This window comes from Centruroides sculpturatus, unplaced genomic scaffold, assembly GCF_000671375.1.
Source record: "Centruroides sculpturatus isolate CEXI.00-Female unplaced genomic scaffold, Cexi_2.0 scaffold428, whole genome shotgun sequence".
Taxonomy (NCBI): domain Eukaryota; kingdom Metazoa; phylum Arthropoda; class Arachnida; order Scorpiones; family Buthidae; genus Centruroides; species Centruroides sculpturatus.
Genome location: NW_019384614.1, coordinates 480108 through 500270, shown reverse-complemented (window position 1 = coordinate 500270; position 20163 = coordinate 480108). Strand labels below are relative to the sequence as shown.

Here is a 20163-nt window from a genome sequence, read left to right as displayed (position 1 = left end):
TTTGTTTATTTCATTTTTAATTAAACATAAACTAATTACAAAAGTAATCATAATTTAATATTTTTCATAATAAATTTTAGTGAATTTTTTGTATTTTATTTAATGTTACTTTTCTGTTTTCTCTAAAGATGTACTGTACAGTACTTTTAGATTATCAAGAAATGGAAACTAATGCCGTCACTTAAATCTTTGCTGATGATTTGTACTTAAAAAGGAATAAAGTTTGAAAACATGAGTGATAAATATTATTTATATACTGTATTTTGTCATTGGCATAATCACAAGCTATGATCATAAACACAACCATCTATCATTGTACTTTTTAAATAAAATTAGTATGGATTTTAGTATGATCCTTACAGGATTTTTTTAATTTTTTGCCTCTTTCCGTGCTTTGGGCACTAAGAGGGCCTTTTTCAGACCCCTCGCGGGTTCAAGCCAGGGGTGTCCTGGGCGGTAAGAAACGGTGTCCTATATCGATTCAGCTGGCCGATGTGAATTAAAAGGTTCTCAGAAAGCCCATAGGACGGAGAGACAAAAATAAAAAGTGATTTTATTTACGTGTCACTTTCCTTTATCTATCTTGTTCATTTATTATTATTAATGAATAATAATACGCCTAATTGCTAATATCGCATTTTTGTGTGATATAGGCTATCCTTATTAAAATAATATGATACAGTAATATGGTATCGGTCATCCAAAATGTTTGGTGATCCAGCATACTTAAAAAATTAGTGAATACTTTAGAATTATTCGATAATACTGCATGCTAGCGTTCCACGAATCGGAATATGTTTGGACACGTGGTGCGTTAAAGATTCTAAGAGGAAATCCGGGCAAAGGTGGGGTGCGGCCGTGCACATTGCTACATGTCGGGATATACTGTAAATTCCGCTTTAGGACCGCCCACTTNATAGGTCTATAAATACGAGAAAATTTTTTTAAATTAGGCTATATAATTATATAACTTACCACTGTCTGTAGCATACATGACTGTTACTGATAGATAAATGTCCCAATATTTTTAAAGCAACATAGTAAGAGCTAAAATACATAGGTTTATCACTTTATGATAGAAATTTTGCAGCTGCATGTACGCGCTGACGAACTTCTCGGTTCAATTAGTTGGGTCGGGGTTATGTATAACGGTTATATCAACCAACACGATAAATGAAAGGTGGACTATCGCCACCCATTTCACAAAAGAAATATACAGGTGAGTAACACAGAAAAAAAAAGCACAGTAACTCCATTACTCTTCCGCGTGTTTCTAATTCTTACATTTTATCTAATCGATGAACAAAACTGATAAAGAATCAACTATAAGAACTGAAAAATGTACAAATTTGACAGCAAAATATTAATTTAATATTCAAATATTGTTAAATGTTCTATGATCTAAAATCCTTTTTTTTTTTTTTTCTTTTTTGATGCTGTCCTGAGAGAATCAGAGCGCATCCGTAAATAAAATATAGTTCATAAATTTAAACTACAAAAATTAATAAAAACTTGATGATCGCATAGAAAATGTGAACCAGAACTATAAGAATTTAAACAAATGTAAATTTAGATTAAATTAAAATTCATAACACAATATAAATCTATTTAACCGTGTGTATTTTTTGTTATGCATTTTAAAATTTTGTATGAATTTACATATTCAGAAGATATGAAAACATTTATAAAAAGACTAACCCATATGTTTAATAAAAATTATAACAAATGATTTCTGAATTAAACTGATGCAGGTTTAATCTGTATCAGTTTAAGTCCAAATTAAGTACATTTCTGTAAATAAAAATAGACTAAGATTTTATATATTAAAGGGAGAAATAACATTTTAGAAATACAGTATTTAATTTTATTTAAATTAACTGTTGAATGTTTTATCCTTTTTTATTTTTATAATTTAATTTGTAATTTAAAAAAATACACTTTCTTGCTACTGTTTACCTCAAGATATGAAATTTTTAACAATTAAAATGATTTTTTAAATCTATGTATACTGATAATAATCAAATACATATAAATCAATAATTTTTTTTTTTCATCTGTTAAAAGGAATATGTAAATAATTACAATTCTAACTCACCTCTGTTTTGAAAACTTAACATGTTAATGCTCGTTTTAGTAGAAAATTCTGAAGGAAACGCATTTAAATCATTCGAGTGGTGCTGATTCGTGCTGAATTCGGATATTGGATCTACAAGAGATTCTGGTAAACTATTTAATATAGCAGTAGTTATACGTCTGCGTTGAAAAGATGGTTCCATGTTTTCTTCGCGAACCATATTTAAATCCCACTTATTATCCGTGGCTCTGGCATATGTTCCTTACAAACTATACGTTAGAAGAAAACTAAATGCCCTGATATCGCATAAACGGAGAGATTTTTTTCGCTACAGTTTCCGCGCTTTTTCCTTCCTTCCAACGACCTCAGTGTTTGTGCTTGAACTTGAATTTTATACGCTTCGTTGAATTCTTAGGAAATTCAAGAGATTACACGAAAAACACACGAAATACTTATATTTTATTCTTAAAATATCTGTTTTTTGGATAATAATTTCTGTAATTTCTTTATATTTGAATATTTATGTTAGAAAACGCGATTTCTTTTCAAAGTTACATTTACTTTTTTCCTTATTTTTTTTGTAAAAGACGATAATATATGATTTAGTTTGTAAACACGTTCAGCATTATCTCAACTTGTCATAGAATGACGAAATGCATAGATTGAGAAAGTAAGAAAACGTCTGGGATCCAATTCTCAATGATTTATGGTACTTAGCACCGCTTTAAACTTCGCCCCACACATTCCATTCTTCTCTTGTGACTGAAAGTTTGGTTATAGTTTATTTTAAACAAATTTCACACTCGTTGGCCAAGCTATAATTTAGATCTGGATGCACACAGGAAATTATAACGTCTGTAATAAGAGAAATGTTTCAGGAAATAGATGCAACCTTGAAATCAGGAAGTATTTTAAAACAATAGCTTGTTTATAAATTTGTAAGCCTGTTGTATCTTTTTTTAATAAAGATTAAATTAAATTTTATGAACTAGTTACAATAAAAAGAAACAAAAAAACTCAATTTTTAATAGAACGAGGGTGTTCGAGAGGGGGAACTCTTTTGACACAGCTTTCGTTTGGCAACGAATGATCCAATTGACAGAATTTTCCTCCTACTGAAAAAATAGTTAAATTATTATTTTTTTAAATTATTAAATAACTTTTATGTAAAGTTTTTAAACTGTTTTAATAACATAAAGGAATGTTCTTCAACAGAGATGACAAAATAAACAAACATGTACAGAGATATAGATATACAGTATTTAGTAATTTAAGAAGAAAGTTCAGGAACTTATTTATTGTTCCTTCCTGTTTACTCATGTCAGCTTACTTTAGGAATTTTCTAACCACTCTTTTATCCAGAGAAATTTGTTATCATTTCTATTAGTGATAAAAAGAAAGGAAGAAAATTAGCACTTTGCTCAAATTTTACTTTATTCTAATTCAGTTTAACTGAAATTAAATACTTTCAATTTCTAATAATAATATAAACTTCATTACACCAACTATTTTTAGGTTAAAGTTGATATATGTAACAACATTATACAGCAGGTGTTTTATTGACAGTGGGCGTATTAGCGCATAAAAAACTATGTAACTTAGATATTCTATTATCAAAATTCCATTTATAGTAAAATGTTTAAGATAAAATATTTTAAAATCATAAAAAAAATATGCCAATTTGTTTTTACAAAAATTTAAAATGTTAAATGTACTTAATCTTTAAATTATATTAAAGTACATATTAAAAAAAATATCCGCTGTTAACGAGCTTCTAATTCGCAAATATTAAATATAAGAGAAAGAGAAAAAAAGATAAACAATACTGATTATACTGTTATGTTTTTAATTAGGCTAAAAATAATTTAGATTTGAAAGATACGGAATGCAAAAACCTTACCTTACTAGAGCCCGATCGAGATAGAAAGTAATAGAACCTAGAAGAACACCACCTGATACCACACAATCTGTGTAATACGATCTGAACTCTCACTGCTCCTAAGATTCAGAAAGGTTGAAGGGCCGAAACCCTTAATGAATACTGTAAATTACGACCACCAGTGAAAGTTTCCACCAACTGTCAGCAGATGTCACGAGGGATCCTCATGACACCTTGCAGATTCTAAGTGGAGAAACGATGTTGTCCAGTCGCGCTGTCAGTTTTCAAGGTTTGGCAGTGTAAATACTTCCAATACCACAGCTTCATTTAGATAAATATGTTTTCTTAAACCCTAATACCAGTGATTTAGGATAAATATATTTATAAATTGGAAATTTTAGTGTTTAAATTATTTAATAAAAATATTTTTAAAATTTAGAAATATTAATTTTGTAAGCATTATTCTTTTTAAATGTAAACTTCATTGAAGGTTTTCTAATGTCTTTCAGGAGGAAATAAGTGAATCATGATATAAATAGAATTTAATAACTTGTCATTTAAAAACATTGTTAACGTGCAAAACCCTCATTGTTCAATTCAAGTGTTAAATTTAAGTTCAGTAACAGATAACGCCCTCAATTATGTATCGCATCATAAATCCAGAACAAGAAATTTCGTTGTAAGTTACCATTATGAAGAAAATTAAATATACTGTTCTTATTTAAGTTTTTAATTTTCCTTAACTCTATGAAACTCTGACTAAATTAATATATAGCATGATAATTTTAACTTAATGTGTGATTATGATCTTATGGGCTGCTTTCATACAACTATAGCATAGAACTAGACTCCATTTTAATAATAAAATATATAATTTTTTAAAAAATCACTAATAATATAGGCCTATAAATACGAGAAAATTTTTTTAAATTAGGCTATATAATTATATAACTTACCACTGTCTGTAGCATACATGACTGTTACTGATAGATAAATGTCCCAATATTTTTAAAGCAACATAGTAAGAGCTAAAATACATAGGTTTATCACTTTATGATAGAAATTTTGCAGCTGCATGTACGCGCTGACGAACTTCTCGGTTCAATTAGTTGGGTCGGGGTTATGTATAACGGTTATATCAACCAACACGATAAATGAAAGGTGGACTATCGCCACCCATTTCACAAAAGAAATATACAGGTGAGTAACACAGAAAAAAAAAGCACAGTAACTCCATTACTCTTCCGCGTGTTTCTAATTCTTACATTTTATCTAATCGATGAACAAAACTGATAAAGAATCAACTATAAGAACTGAAAAATGTACAAATTTGACAGCAAAATATTAATTTAATATTCAAATATTGTTAAATGTTCTATGATCTAAAATCCTTTTTTTTTTTTTTCTTCTTTTTTGATGCTGTCCTGAGAGAATCAGAGCGCATCCGTAAATAAAATATAGTTCATAAATTTAAACTACAAAAATTAATAAAAACTTGATGATCGCATAGAAAATGTGAACCAGAACTATAAGAATTTAAACAAATGTAAATTTAGATTAAATTAAAATTCATAACACAATATAAATCTATTTAACCGTGTGTATTTTTTGTTATGCATTTTAAAATTTTGTATGAATTTACATATTCAGAAGATATGAAAACATTTATAAAAAGACTAACCCATATGTTTAATAAAAATTATAACAAATGATTTCTGAATTAAACTGATGCAGGTTTAATCTGTATCAGTTTAAGTCCAAATTAAGTACATTTCTGTAAATAAAAATAGACTAAGATTTTATATATTAAAGGGAGAAATAACATTTTAGAAATACAGTATTTAATTTTATTTAAATTAACTGTTGAATGTTTTATCCTTTTTTATTTTTATAATTTAATTTGTAATTTAAAAAAATACACTTTCTTGCTACTGTTTACCTCAAGATATGAAATTTTTAACAATTAAAATGATTTTTTAAATCTATGTATACTGATAATAATCAAATACATATAAATCAATAATTTTTTTTTTCATCTGTTAAAAGGAATATGTAAATAATTACAATTCTAACTCACCTCTGTTTTGAAAACTTAACATGTTAATGCTCGTTTTAGTAGAAAATTCTGAAGGAAACGCATTTAAATCATTCGAGTGGTGCTGATTCGTGCTGAATTCGGATATTGGATCTACAAGAGATTCTGGTAAACTATTTAATATAGCAGTAGTTATACGTCTGCGTTGAAAAGATGGTTCCATGTTTTCTTCGCGAACCATATTTAAATCCCACTTATTATCCGTGGCTCTGGCATATGTTCCTTACAAACTATACGTTAGAAGAAAACTAAATGCCCTGATATCGCATAAACGGAGAGATTTTTTTCGCTACAGTTTCCGCGCTTTTTCCTTCCTTCCAACGACCTCAGTGTTTGTGCTTGAACTTGAATTTTATACGCTTCGTTGAATTCTTAGGAAATTCAAGAGATTACACGAAAAACACACGAAATACTTATATTTTATTCTTAAAATATCTGTTTTTTGGATAATAATTTCTGTAATTTCTTTATATTTGAATATTTATGTTAGAAAACGCGATTTCTTTTCAAAGTTACATTTACTTTTTTCCTTATTTTTTTTGTAAAAGACGATAATATATGATTTAGTTTGTAAACACGTTCAGCATTATCTCAACTTGTCATAGAATGACGAAATGCATAGATTGAGAAAGTAAGAAAACGTCTGGGATCCAATTCTCAATGATTTATGGTACTTAGCACCGCTTTAAACTTCGCCCCACACATTCCATTCTTCTCTTGTGACTGAAAGTTTGGTTGTAGTTTATTTTAAACAAATTTCACACTCGTTGGCCAAGCTATAATTTAGATCTGGATGCACACAGGAAATTATAACGTCTGTAATAAGAGAAATGTTTCAGGAAATAGATGCAACCTTGAAATCAGGAAGTATTTTAAAACAATAGCTTGTTTATAAATTTGTAAGCCTGTTGTATCTTTTTTTAATAAAGATTAAATTAAATTTTATGAACTAGTTACAATAAAAAAAAACAAAAAAACTCAATTTTTAATAGAACGAGGGTGTTCGAGAGGGGGAACTCTAGATTTTCCCCTAGGCCCCGTACAATGCTCTCTCGACGGCTCTGAAAAGAACACATATAGCCTAAGTTAATTTGTTATTAAATATTGAATAAGTCTTTATAAATATAGCTGAAAAAATTAAGAAATGATTAACTATTTTAAATATTAATATAATGCAGTCTATGTAGCGAATGATTTAACCAAATTATAGTAGATCTGTTATTTTTTTAAATCATAAAATTTGAGACGATAAAATTAAATATTATATTACTAAAATTGGTTTAACCTGTTTTATTGAATCTATTTATATTATTAGATTTAATTAAAACTAAATTTGCATTAATTAAATGTTATAGCGTATAGGCCTATATCATTAAGGAGAATGAATCCCAAACGTAAAATCCTATGAATCGTTAATCTACGGTTGATTAATTCAATTGAATATGAAGAAAAAAAAACGAAATTTCAGAATAAATAATAAATTTAGGCCTATACATTATTTAGTATCATTTAAGAATGATCCATTTTTCAGAAATTTATTTTCAATCATCTCCTTATTAATTTATAATCAAAATGAAAACTTTTAACTTCTTATAGATTAAATTTGATTCTTATTTTGTGGGTAGTGATATTAAAATATATGTAATTACCTTTTAAATACAGTATATTATAATCAATGTGTCTTCTCTATAAATTTCAATAATTATTTACAACAAAATTAAAGACTGCAGCTGCCCTTTACGCGTTAATTACGTACCAAGAAAACAAGCGTACAAGGTTTATTCAAAATAAATAAATATTACATAATTCTCAGAATTAAAGGTTAAGAAAAGTCTTACAAATAAATCTTACGCATAATACAAAACTAACTTGATTACTAAATATGCTTATAAAATATAATATGCTACAAAACCCTTCTATAAAGTTCGAGTCTGAGTGGGAAATTTGATATATGCTGGTCATCATACCTCACTTTCAGCTGAACCATTGTGGGCCTGATAGAATTTAATACAAGTGTAAAAGACCTCTTAACGCCTGGAAAGTAGAAGCAAGACCTTTTTCATGCCAATCATTCGGTCAACTTTAAAAAAAATTCTTCTAATTAAAGAGAAAAAGCATTTTATGGCATATTAAAATAAACGTATCTTTAAATCTTCCAATACTATTAACATTGCTGATAAAAGCATAACACTAGCTTAACTAAATTTTCAAATGCAAGGTATTATAACATTTGTATAAGTACGGTACTTATCATAAATTTTATTATATTAATTCCAATTGTATCAAACTAATCCTTACAACCATATTTAACGTCTTCGCAAGTAAACTATTTGCACGCAACAAGCTACAGTTGGTTTGTTTTTCTCCTTTTTCCTCTTAATATTTGTGATCATAGATGATGCAGAAACAAAACTTCTGACGAAATAGCAAATTGCGATGTTTAATTCCGGTGACTGAGCATTATATTCAGGAGACTATGATTCACTTTCTATATCAAAAGACTGTAAGATATAAGAATAGCCTTCATGTAAACGACAAAGATGATAATTAATTTCTTTTAGATGTAATACTGTGTTATATTTTAAAAATTTCATATTCATTAACANAGTCTTAACAGTAGTAAGACATGTGTTTTACAAAAATATTTGAGTAGTCACAACAAATATTTACTTTATCTTTAGATAACAGTTATAGATGCTACATTTTTTTGTTTTCTAATATTTTAGTAGTATCCTTTTCTTCTGTTTCATTTGTCCCTTGTAATATCTTGATAATTCTTGCAAATTTTTGAATTGAAGTATATGATGACTTTTTTGTATAAGCAGTTGAATCAAGGATTCACCCAGGTTTTCAAGAATTATTCTTTCTTGTAATTTTTGTTTTATGCATTTCTGGATTTATTTCATGCCATAACATAATGATATAAGCATTTATTATAATCCAAGATTATGTAATGATTAGTAATGTTGTCATTACTGATACTTACTGTAGCATCATAGTACATGTGCTTATGAATGTTAATTTTATTCTTTGGAGCATATGAAACTATATTTGAATTGTTTACAGAATAAAACTTCAAACAGAAAAAGTCTTTTTTGTATGTGTGATCTTTTGGTAATTCTGGCTTTTTTTTTGTACTTAACGTTGTCATATTTCTTTTCAAGAGATCTGTCCCAGTTTGTAAAAAAAATATTGCAAGTTACATCATAACCTTTCATCTTATAAGCAAAATTTAAAACAACTGTTGTTACTTGTTCATAAGTGTTATTCATCTGAAATCTTTGTTTTAGATTGGTTACAACTTATTTAGTGTGTCTTACTAAGCATTATATTAAATATAGGTCATGTAGACCGAAATATAATAAATAAAATAAATATACAAATAACAAAAAATCAAAGGATAATCAAACTATAACTTATAGAAGCTGTTAAACACTTTAAATTTTTGTGACATTTTATAACTTAAAATATTCTAAAATTTTTAAATTAAAACAGAAGTTATAAGTAGAATAAGGCCTTAATGGATCATATAGACCACAAAACACAATAGGAAGGATAAAATACAAAATTGTTATTGTTAAAGTTTAACACATAATTTAAGCTTTAATTTATATTGTATTCATTTTAAATATTTTATATTTCAGATTGGATTCAATTCAAAAGAGGTATGTTATGAATTTTATTCCAAATTTTAAATTTTACTACATTGATTTCCTTTAAGTAAATATTTTTATTTGCTTAATATCTTAACATAAAATAATGTATTTAATGTGCTATGTATTGATATTTCTTTTACAAGATAAGTTTTTTATAAGAAATTATTTATAATTCACGAAATACTAAGAATTTCAAAATATGTTTTGAAGATTTAGTTTAGTATTTTTTGACCATTTTAATATGTCAAATATCCTTTTATGACTAAGAATGAATGAGTTAAATGTACTGTACATAGCAAAAAGACAATGTTTAACAAAGGAAAGATTATTTTAAATATTACAGTTTATGTGGATAAGCTTGGTATAAACCTTTATTGAACAAAGAGAGAAAGTATGTTTTGAAGAAAAGTGTGTTTTCAAGAAAATTGAATTTTAATTAAAATGACTGAAAATGTGTGTGCAGCATGCCTTACTCATACTTATAAGATCATTGGTTCACATCTCAATAAGTAAACTTTTGCAACTTTAATGCATTTCTATTGCATTGGGAAAAATATATTAATGTTGGTTGAGACAATTTCAATTGAATATGTAAGTTTTAAATTAAATTAATAAACATTTAAAGACAGAAATAAAAATTGGCCATTTCATTTGCAACAACCTAATACATTGTATTTACTTTATGTAGTAATGAGGTCATATCCATTCTTCCAAAAAAATAAATATTGCTCTTCAATTTTTAAAAATGATTAAGTGATGATAATGAAAAAGTGAGATTTGAGTTAAAATCTTGGAAAATTATTACAATTTTCAAGTTTAAGGCTTTTAAGTTATGTTAGGATTGTGTTAATAATCTATTTTTTGCATGCCAACATGATGAAAATTGTAAAAAAAAAAACCAATATAGGAACTTTCCTTTTAAATGTTAATTTAAAAAGAACACATAGTAATTGATTAGAAACAATATGACAAACAACAAACTTATACATATTTTATCTTCACATTTGAAGATAAAATATGTTCAAAAACATTCACCTAAATGTCATTTTTTAAAAGTTGCAAAAGTAATTTCTAAATGTAGGAAGGAATACAAAAGATAATTTGATGTCATAATCCCAATAATTTTTATAATATAATTTAAGATTTTTCAAAATTATTTTTATTTAATGTTTAACTAATTATTAAAATAAGAAGTTATCTGCTGTAACAACTTTAAATCTCAATATAATTTATAATGTGAGCATATCTGTGTATTAGATTCTATTTTGTTGGTTTTATGTATAATTTTAACAGAGATAATGATTATGTAATAATCAAATGATAGAGTCCAATTAATCATCTGACTATAACTTGACTAATTATTTATACAGATAGTTATCTTGCTCTATCATTTGATTACTGTATTAGTATAATTTGGACTTAGTTTTTTATGTGATTATGAAACATTTACGATTATTATCAATAAATTATTTTTTTAATATATAAATTGCTTTTTAAATCATATAAATTTACTTATATAATTAATTGTCTTTTAATCTAATAGTTAGTATAATAATATGTATTGTATATTATATTCTTTTTAAATTTAACATTTAATATTTTCTTAATAATAATTTCAGTGTGCAAATGATAGAACAAGTTACAGAACAACTTCATTACCTTCATTGTTGAAGATGAAGCTAATGAGAACTTTGAAAAATAGTATAAAGTTAATTTTCATAAAGATATATATATTTTACCATTATATATCCTTTAATAATTATAATTTATGCTTTAAAACTGATTATTCTTGAAATAAACCATTTTAGAATGTATTCTTTATAATCACAACAGTTGTATATATTATTTATTGTAAATAAAATGCTTTAATTGATGTTTTTTATTTAACATTGAATCACAGTAATATTTTTATCTTTATATTGTTTAATTATGAATAAATTTAACTAAAATAATTAAATATTTCAAATAGATATTCAACCTATCATATTTAGTAGAATATGTAGAAGTTTAGTAGAATATTTGCTTAGTCAGAAATAATGGATGTAATCAGTCGACTTTATAGCTTTTGAATATGCAAGTAAATAAATTAATTAAGGTATAAGAATTTGATTTGAAATATTTAATTTAATCTGTTCATAATTTGATTAACTTCACAAATGAGACAGTGGTGGCTTGTCCATAAGGGCTGCAGCCTCTCCTGTATAATATGAAATTTCCTGTTTGTTTTATTATCACCATTCTTAAATTTTTATTAATTTATCATATGTAAATTACATGCTTAGTATATATTTTATTAATAGTTTCATTAATGATATAATTTTTTCAATCCATATTGATTTTTGTCTTACTGAAGCCCCATCACTACAAGTTTGTACCAGCCACTACTGAGATTAAGTGTTGATTATAGCCTTGCTAATAAGGCAGGTTAGGTCAGACAACAGCTGTAAAATGAATATTATAGGCTTAAAACAAAATACAGCCTTTTTTTACTTTTTAATGCATGTAAAGGTCTAAAAAGATATTTATATTTTCACTTATTAAGCGTGCAATAGCAAAAGGCTTAAAAGAAGATATAAAATAATAAATAAGTAAAACTCCGAAAACAACAAGGCAAACACTGAAAACAATAAACGTGAATGTACTGTAATTGAAAATCATCATATTAGTGAAGCAGGGAATAAAAAATCTTGTCAAATTATAATATAATTTAAAAGTTGCTGCTTATTATATCAAAAATATCAATATCGATTTAAATTTATTTCTGCAATAGAAATTTTAAAATCGGAATTTATAAACATCGCTGTATTGCTAAAACATTTTTAAAATTAATCTAGAGGTATAGCCAAGCAGAAAAGTTGTAGAAAGTGAATTATTAAAATTATTCGTTAAAATTAAAATATGTTAATAACATTCAAAAATTTTCACAATGATTCGTGATTGGATTATATTGAAAAAAGTAAAAATTCTTTAACTTTTCATATCTGAAATCAAAAGAATACTCGATTCTGACCAAAACGGTACAAAAAATATCTTGTTTGGGCTTTGCAAATTCACATTTTCCGATATCATTTTAAAATCAAAAATAAGAAATGCTATGAGTGACGAACACCTTGATCGAAGTTTAAGATTTGAGATTATCTCTCGTATTATCCTATGTCAGATTTTAATTTTGTATTTTTCCTAGATTGATAGACATTGATAGATAGCGATGTCAGTATAAAAAAAAGCAGCTCTCATGTAAAGGCTAGTCCTGGTCAATAGTGGATCAAAAGGTCTTTAGAGGGGATGAAGAAAGGAAACAATATGACTTAAAAGTTCTTACTAACTGACGTAACCTGCTTTACTCGAGAAAGCCGTAAGGGGTGCAGCTGCGCCCTGCAAATACCCTCTAAATCCATCCTTGCTTTGGTATAGAGTGTCTAGTGTGCAAATGAAATTTAATTCAGCTATATTTAAATCTAACTTAATATATATAAAATGTATCTCTATTTTCTGAAGATTCACTGAGCATTGGTAAAGAACAAACCTTATTAGTTTTGTATTGTATGTCACCGTCACTCTCAACTGATGTTTGTAGTTGTGATTCTTATCTAGTCATTTTTCATATTACATTTTTCTTTTAACTGATTTATTGGGCGTTGAAAAAAGAGGAAAGCTAAATTATTTTATCGTGGAATCATTTTATAATGAATTCTCAAGCTTGATTTTATTTAAATTTGTTACGATTTGACATTAACTTTAGTTATTGATAAAATGTTTATTGGCATTTAAAATATTTTATAATACAGATATATTTGATAAATTTATTTAAAAAGTCAACTTAAGAAATCAATTTCGGCTCGAACGCATTTTCCTGTAGCAACATCAAGAGCGGTAACTTTAATTTCCGTTTCTCCAAACATCATCCTTGTTAGAATTTCTCTCTTTGCTCCTCGAATTTCTGCAGTGGAACGCGGTAAATCTAACACTAAAGTACCACATTTTTTCACTCCTTCATCCGTAACATAACGAACGTTATGAGAACTACTAGAAAATATGTGAATAACACTTTTAGACTGGGAAGAACGAGCCGGAGCGTAACTTCTAACAACAACGTCACCTTGGGCAACCGATTGATCTGCAACTACAAATCTATCAAAAACATCCGTGCACCATTCTACACCATCTTTCACTATCATTTTTTCTGGTAAGTGATAACCATGAACAAATCTGTTGAGTACTCCAACGCCATAAGTCATTCGTGATCTGCGTATGTTGACGATTCCTGGATCCAAACCAAATAACACGGCACCTCTAAGGATAGCTAAACTTACCCCTTGAGGAATAACAACTTTCAATTTATGAGAAAACGCACCACGAATTGCATATTGTAGAACTTGAGATTCAGCAAATCCTCCAACTAAAAATAAGTATGCTATTTTTGGTATACGTTCCAATACTTTTGTAATTTGATCTTTGATGGCGTTGATAGTTGGTTCGAATAATCGAAGCATGGCTTCTTGACTTAACCGGAGCATCCCTTGCGATGACCACTTGATATTAGGATCGTTAAATTTGCGAATTGCTGCTTCAACCTAAAAAAGAAGATTATCTTACATTAGTGTTTTTTTAATTGTAGAATAGAAATATTGTGTCCGTAATGAAAAATTAACTGTTTAAACGTACAGAATAGCCTTTAGTTTTCTTGTAAAAGTCGATAAACGAAAATGGCAAAGAAATGTTTAGTGGATTGTTTTTATAAGGACTTGCGTTTCGCTTTCTAGCTTCAAAAGCTATCATTAAATCGACAAAACCAGCTGGGCGCTTTGTGCGATATTGAAGCATGATTTCTTCACCAAAAATATTATCAAGAAGCGTTAAGAACTCTTTATCTATCCCAACGGATCCAAATGGACCTCCAGTGGCTTTGTGCAACTCTTTTAGAGTACCTTGCTGATCAAGTAATTCGTGAACAGTTATATCTACAGTACCTCCTCCACAATCCACAACAGAATAGCGTATACCTTTAAAAATAAATTATTTTTTTAGGTAATGTATTAACAGTTTATAAAATATCAATAACGGAAGAACATTTTAAAATATTACCATTAGTTTCTGTTACCACAGGATCCATAGCTCCATTATTGGGTTTTTGAATCAATTTTTGAGGTGAAGGTTCATTAGGAACTAACTGATAAACACGAAGTTTTCGGCAATAGATAGATGCTGCTTCGGGTTCTAGAGCAATTAGTAATTGCTCTGGAAAATCCGGAGATGCTATTCCCGCCTGAAAAAATTGAATGATTTACAACTTTTGATTATGTCTCATTGAAAGGCTGGCACTTGAAATTACTTGATAAGCAGCTGCCCTCATGAACTGTTTAGCTGGTTGCCTCCATATTGCTGGAACAGTCACAACCCAACGAATATCATCGTCAAGGAGTCGAGTGGCCGCTTGATCAGATAGCTCTTGTAAAGCATGTTCTTTGAAGTATCGTAGAGCATGAGCAAAAATCGTTAGAGCTGACATCGATTTCCCATTTGTTGCTGTTATTCTAGTTTCTCTGCTTAAATTCTAAATTTAAAAATATTACAATTTACCTTGTTTAATTACACGAATTGGATCATTTAAAATAAATGTTCAGACCTCTATATTATGGAGAGTCATCTTAAATTTTTCGAAATAAAGCCATTTCCTAGCTTCTTGAGGGTCCATGTCATGATAAAAATCTCTTGCTGTATATCCAAATGAATGAAAATCTCCTTCTGAAGTCATAAGCAAAATAGTAGGAGTTTTTTGAGTAATAATTCCTGGATCTCCTCCTATAAAAAATGTAGAATATTTTGAAAATTTTTGTATATATAAAATTACTTTGAAGTACAAGCTATCGCCATTATGATCTACCGAAATATTTAAAAAGGTTTATCAATTGATTTCTATGCATGTCATAAATAGTTCTAAATATGAGTTTATTTCAAATTAAAAATGATAAAATACTAATATAATTTCTTTACCTTCCCATTTTCTCATCATATGGATATTATCTGGATCATGTGTAAAACTAAACGCATAGCCACTGTATGTGGTACCAAAATCTATAGCAACCACTACTAAATAAGACTGATGTGGAGATGAGGTACCAGAATCAACCGAACCATTTCCAATTCCTGCAACCACTGCTCCATCCAAAATCGAAGAATTATGATCACTTTTATCTTCCTGGACTTCTTCAATTAGATTATCATTCTGAATACCTAAATCTCTAGTCTCTTTACCAGCTTTTCCTGCTTGAAGATATCTTGGAGGTTTAGGGGGCGATTGAGAAAATTGTTTTTGATTATACCACAAAAATCTTTGATTGCGATTTACGTTTTCGCTAGTCACTGGAATCTGTTTCTTAATATTTTTGCTACTTTGATTATACGATTCATTCTCAATCGTACTGCTTCCACTAGGATAACTGGCCATCTTCTTCATCATTTCTTTGACTAATGGAGGACTCTTTAATGCTTGAGTAGGCTCTGAATCTGTTTTTCTCAGAAATTCTATTGAAGTTTGTGTTTCAGTTTCAGACAACATTGATTTACAAAACGACCGAAAACGAGAGCCACTTATGTTTTTTCTTAAAATACTATATTCTCTTTGCCAGGGATACTGGTACCTAAATTGATAATATTTATTTAATTAGTAACTATCTTTTAAGTATAAAATAAATTATTTTGTTTATTTCATTTTTAATTAAACATAAACTAATTACAAAAGTAATCATAATTTAATATTTTTCATAATAAATTTTAGTGAATTTTTTGTATTTTATTTAATGTTACTTTTCTGTTTTCTCTAAAGATGTACTGTACAGTACTTTTAGATTATCAAGAAATGGAAACTAATGCCGTCACTTAAATCTTTGCTGATGATTTGTACTTAAAAAGGAATAAAGTTTGAAAACATGAGTGATAAATATTATTTATATACTGTATTTTGTCATTGGCATAATCACAAGCTATGATCATAAACACAACCATCTATCATTGTACTTTTTAAATAAAATTAGTATGGATTTTAGTATGATCCTTACAGGATTTTTTTAATTTTTTGCCTCTTTCCGTGCTTTGGGCACTAAGAGGGCCTTTTTCAGACCCCTCGCGGGTTCAAGCCAGGGGTGTCCTGGGCGGTAAGAAACGGTGTCCTATATCGATTCAGCTGGCCGATGTGAATTAAAAGGTTCTCAGAAAGCCCATAGGACGGAGAGACAAAAATAAAAAGTGATTTTATTTACGTGTCACTTTCCTTTATCTATCTTGTTCATTTATTATTATTAATGAATAATAATACGCCTAATTGCTAATATCGCATTTTTGTGTGATATAGGCTATCCTTATTAAAATAATATGATACAGTAATATGGTATCGGTCATCCAAAATGTTTGGTGATCCAGCATACTTAAAAAATTAGTGAATACTTTAGAATTATTCGATAATACTGCATGCTAGCGTTCCACGAATCGGAATATGTTTGGACACGTGGTGCGTTAAAGATTCTAAGAGGAAATCCGGGCAAAGGTGGGGTGCGGCCGTGCACATTGCTACATGTCGGGATATACTGTAAATTCCGCTTTAGGACCGCCCACTTTTACTACTGACATTATTATTGTATGAAATGTCGTATTTATGTGCCATATTTTTTGTCGGCAACTTTGTATGGTATTATACATTAAAAACTAAACTTTCTAGAACGTAATCTCAATTTATGGCACTAAGCTTATCAGAAATAGGACAGCTCTCCAAGAACTAGGCCTAATTAGATCGTAAAAATGAAGTCAACTGTATAGTGTATTCGTATATCGTATAATACAGAGCGTAACCAGGGGCTGGGTTCCATTACTGTTGTAAATAAAATAAATTAAGAAAAACTCAGCTTTGAATGTAACTAACTCACTTAGACTATACAATATTAAGTTATCCATCCAGTGATACAGAGTGAATGTGGGTTTTTGCACGTTCTAATTAGGCCCTCCTAATATCTGTTCTAGTTACGATAGTGGGTATAGGAAAATATATCTATCATTAAACAAACAAATAAGGTTTAAATTTTGAAGTATTATTTACTGACTTAATCTTATCTCGAAACGAATCGTATTAATTAAAATCTATTACCCGAAAATATATCTTGTCTAAAACTATTCAATATCTTGAATATTTTTATTTAGAAATAAATATAATTTAAACGAATTTATTAAAGAATAAATAAAATATATAAAAATATAAAAATTTTCATTATATCTGGACTTTTGATGAGTGATGATAACTTTCAGAAACGCATTTAAAACGCATCCAAAGTCTTCTTAGACAAGTGAAAAAAATGCCCTTTAAATTCGAATTAATACTGTTTGTGTATATACATAGTATGTGCTGAAAATTTTTTTCTAGTAACTTGTATTTATATAAGTAAATGTATTTTTAAAATGCAAAATTTACATGAAGCGCACAATATTTGGTTGCCCAATATTCTTGCATGTGAACGAGTGTAGATAAAATTTAACAGTGTAGCATTAACATCTATAGTTAATTTTTTGAAAAACTATTAGAAAATTAGTTAATTATAAACTAATCAATGGGCACCTTTTACACAGTGGGTAAAGTTTAACTCTAACCCATTGTTAAAAAGGCATTGATTAATTTAGCTGAGTAACTACAGTGGCTAGTTCATATTTGTTGATAATAAATAGAAAAACTATTACAATATTAAACAATTAGATGTGTTATTATTACTGTTTTATTTTTGCATATTTCGTTCTGTATAGGCTATATTTGTTTTCTAAATATACTATTCGATGGCAAAATAATAATAACGAGCAATTATTTATTGTGACATGGTCACAGTGCCGGGCTGCAATTTTTAATCATATTTTTTATTTATTTAACTTAAAATATATGCTCTCCACCTTAAATTAGTAGTGTCTTGTCCCTGTACATCATATGTTTCTTGATTACCACAGTCTTGCCGGTCATCTATAAGTCTGTTCTGGAGAAAATTTTTGAATTAAAATTACATGATTTCTGGTCTAGATCAGAAGTTCATATATAGTTAATTGGGGCCTTCTGCCCCTAATCTTTCCATATCTGTTCTTGACTTTCATCTACTTAATTCTACTCTCGAGATTAAGGAAGGACAGACATACAGATAGTGGGAAGTTATAGTTCTACAAATTTTTCAAATTGCAGCCTAATAAAAAAATCTATTAACAAATTAAATTCAATTTTAATGAAACAAAAAATATTTTAAATTTTGTTTTTAAGGTGAAGAACTTTAAAAAAAAATTTGCATAACAAAAATGACAATCTTTATAAGAAAAATATTTAATTTTAACTTTAACTATTCGTTGATTGAAAAGTTTCAGTTTTGGCTTTCATATATGTGTTATGTCAATAACAGTTTCTGTGATTATGGCCCTATGGATTGTTGGCATCATAATCATTCTTATTAAAAATGTTCTAAAAAATTCTTAATTTCTTGCTTTTTTCTGTTTTCTATGTATTTTTCTTTAATTCTACAATAACCCATGTGTAAATTTTTCTGTCATTTTTCTATCATCATTCTTGATGTATAAAATATTTAAAGTCAAGTTTAAAAAAAATTTTTTTTCAAATTTTGCAATAAGCTTTTTCTTTTTGCTATGTAAGCTTTATATTAAAGATTACTTTATAAAAAAAAACTAAACTATTTTTCTTGTTCTGCTAACATTGGAATTAATTTGCTTATAAATTTTGATTATGTATTCTGAAGACGAGGAAATGCAAAAGTACTGATTAAATTTAATAATGTATGCTTCTGAAAAGAAAGAGTATTGATTCAGTTACTCTGATTTTTTTTTTTATTTTATAGATTATGTATTGACTTATTTGTAGTAGATATCTTATATCAAAATAAAATACCATATTTATATGGCATGTAAGACAAAAGTTTTGTTCAAAAGTAAGACCTCAAAAAAATCTTTCTGCATCTTATATTTGTAATTGCAATTTTCCTTAGACTGATGAATACATCAAATGGCCTTCAGTAGGCTAAGGGAACCTCTATCTAGCCCAATCCTTGAATAAAAATGTTATTGTTTAATTAAACATATTAACATCATCATCATCATCAGTGGTGATATTCGAAATATATAACAATGGGTTCGCTAACAGAAAATTTTTCCTTAACAATTTTTTTTTCGCTCAAATGGTGCATTAGCAACATTAGCACAAAAACTGACCTTAACATACCCATATAAATAAAAAAGATGCGTTGGCAAAATTAAGTCAGTTAAAGTTTAACATTGTTTATGCCAGAACTATATATATATTGATAAATAATAAAAAAAAGTGTTCAAAATGGTTTATTTTGTACATATTTTAATATTTTTCATTCGAAGTATTTTATAAACATAAAAATTGGCTTATTTTTAATCAGAAAAAGTCAGGTTTAACTGCTTTCCC

General features: G+C 27.9%; 1 protein-coding gene across 1 annotated transcript; it reads right to left on the bottom strand.

Moving 5' to 3' along the window:
• Positions 1-13449: 13449 nt before the first annotated feature.
• On the bottom strand, positions 13450-16402 carry LOC111625333 (heat shock 70 kDa protein 12A-like). Its single transcript, XM_023368465.1, has 6 exons — positions 15699-16402; positions 15331-15506; positions 15037-15258; positions 14790-14970; positions 14370-14707; positions 13450-14278 (listed from the first exon to the last, which is right to left on the bottom strand). The coding sequence occupies exons 1-6, from the start codon at positions 16261-16263 to the stop codon at positions 13520-13522; spliced, it is 2241 nt and encodes a 746-aa protein (XP_023224233.1). The 5' UTR covers positions 16264-16402; the 3' UTR covers positions 13450-13519.
• Positions 16403-20163: the final 3761 nt, after the last annotated feature.

Coding starts and splice junctions, on each gene's coding strand:
- LOC111625333 (XM_023368465.1), bottom strand. CDS start 16,263: ATGTTGTCTGAAACTGAAACACAAACTTCAATAGAATTTCTGAGAAAA. Junction 15,507..15,698: donor TATGATGAGAAAATGGGAAG/GTAAAGAAATTA, acceptor CATTTTTTATAG/GAGGAGATCCAGGAATTATT. Junction 15,259..15,330: donor TGACTCTCCATAATATAGAG/GTCTGAACATTT, acceptor TTTTAAATTTAG/AATTTAAGCAGAGAAACTAG.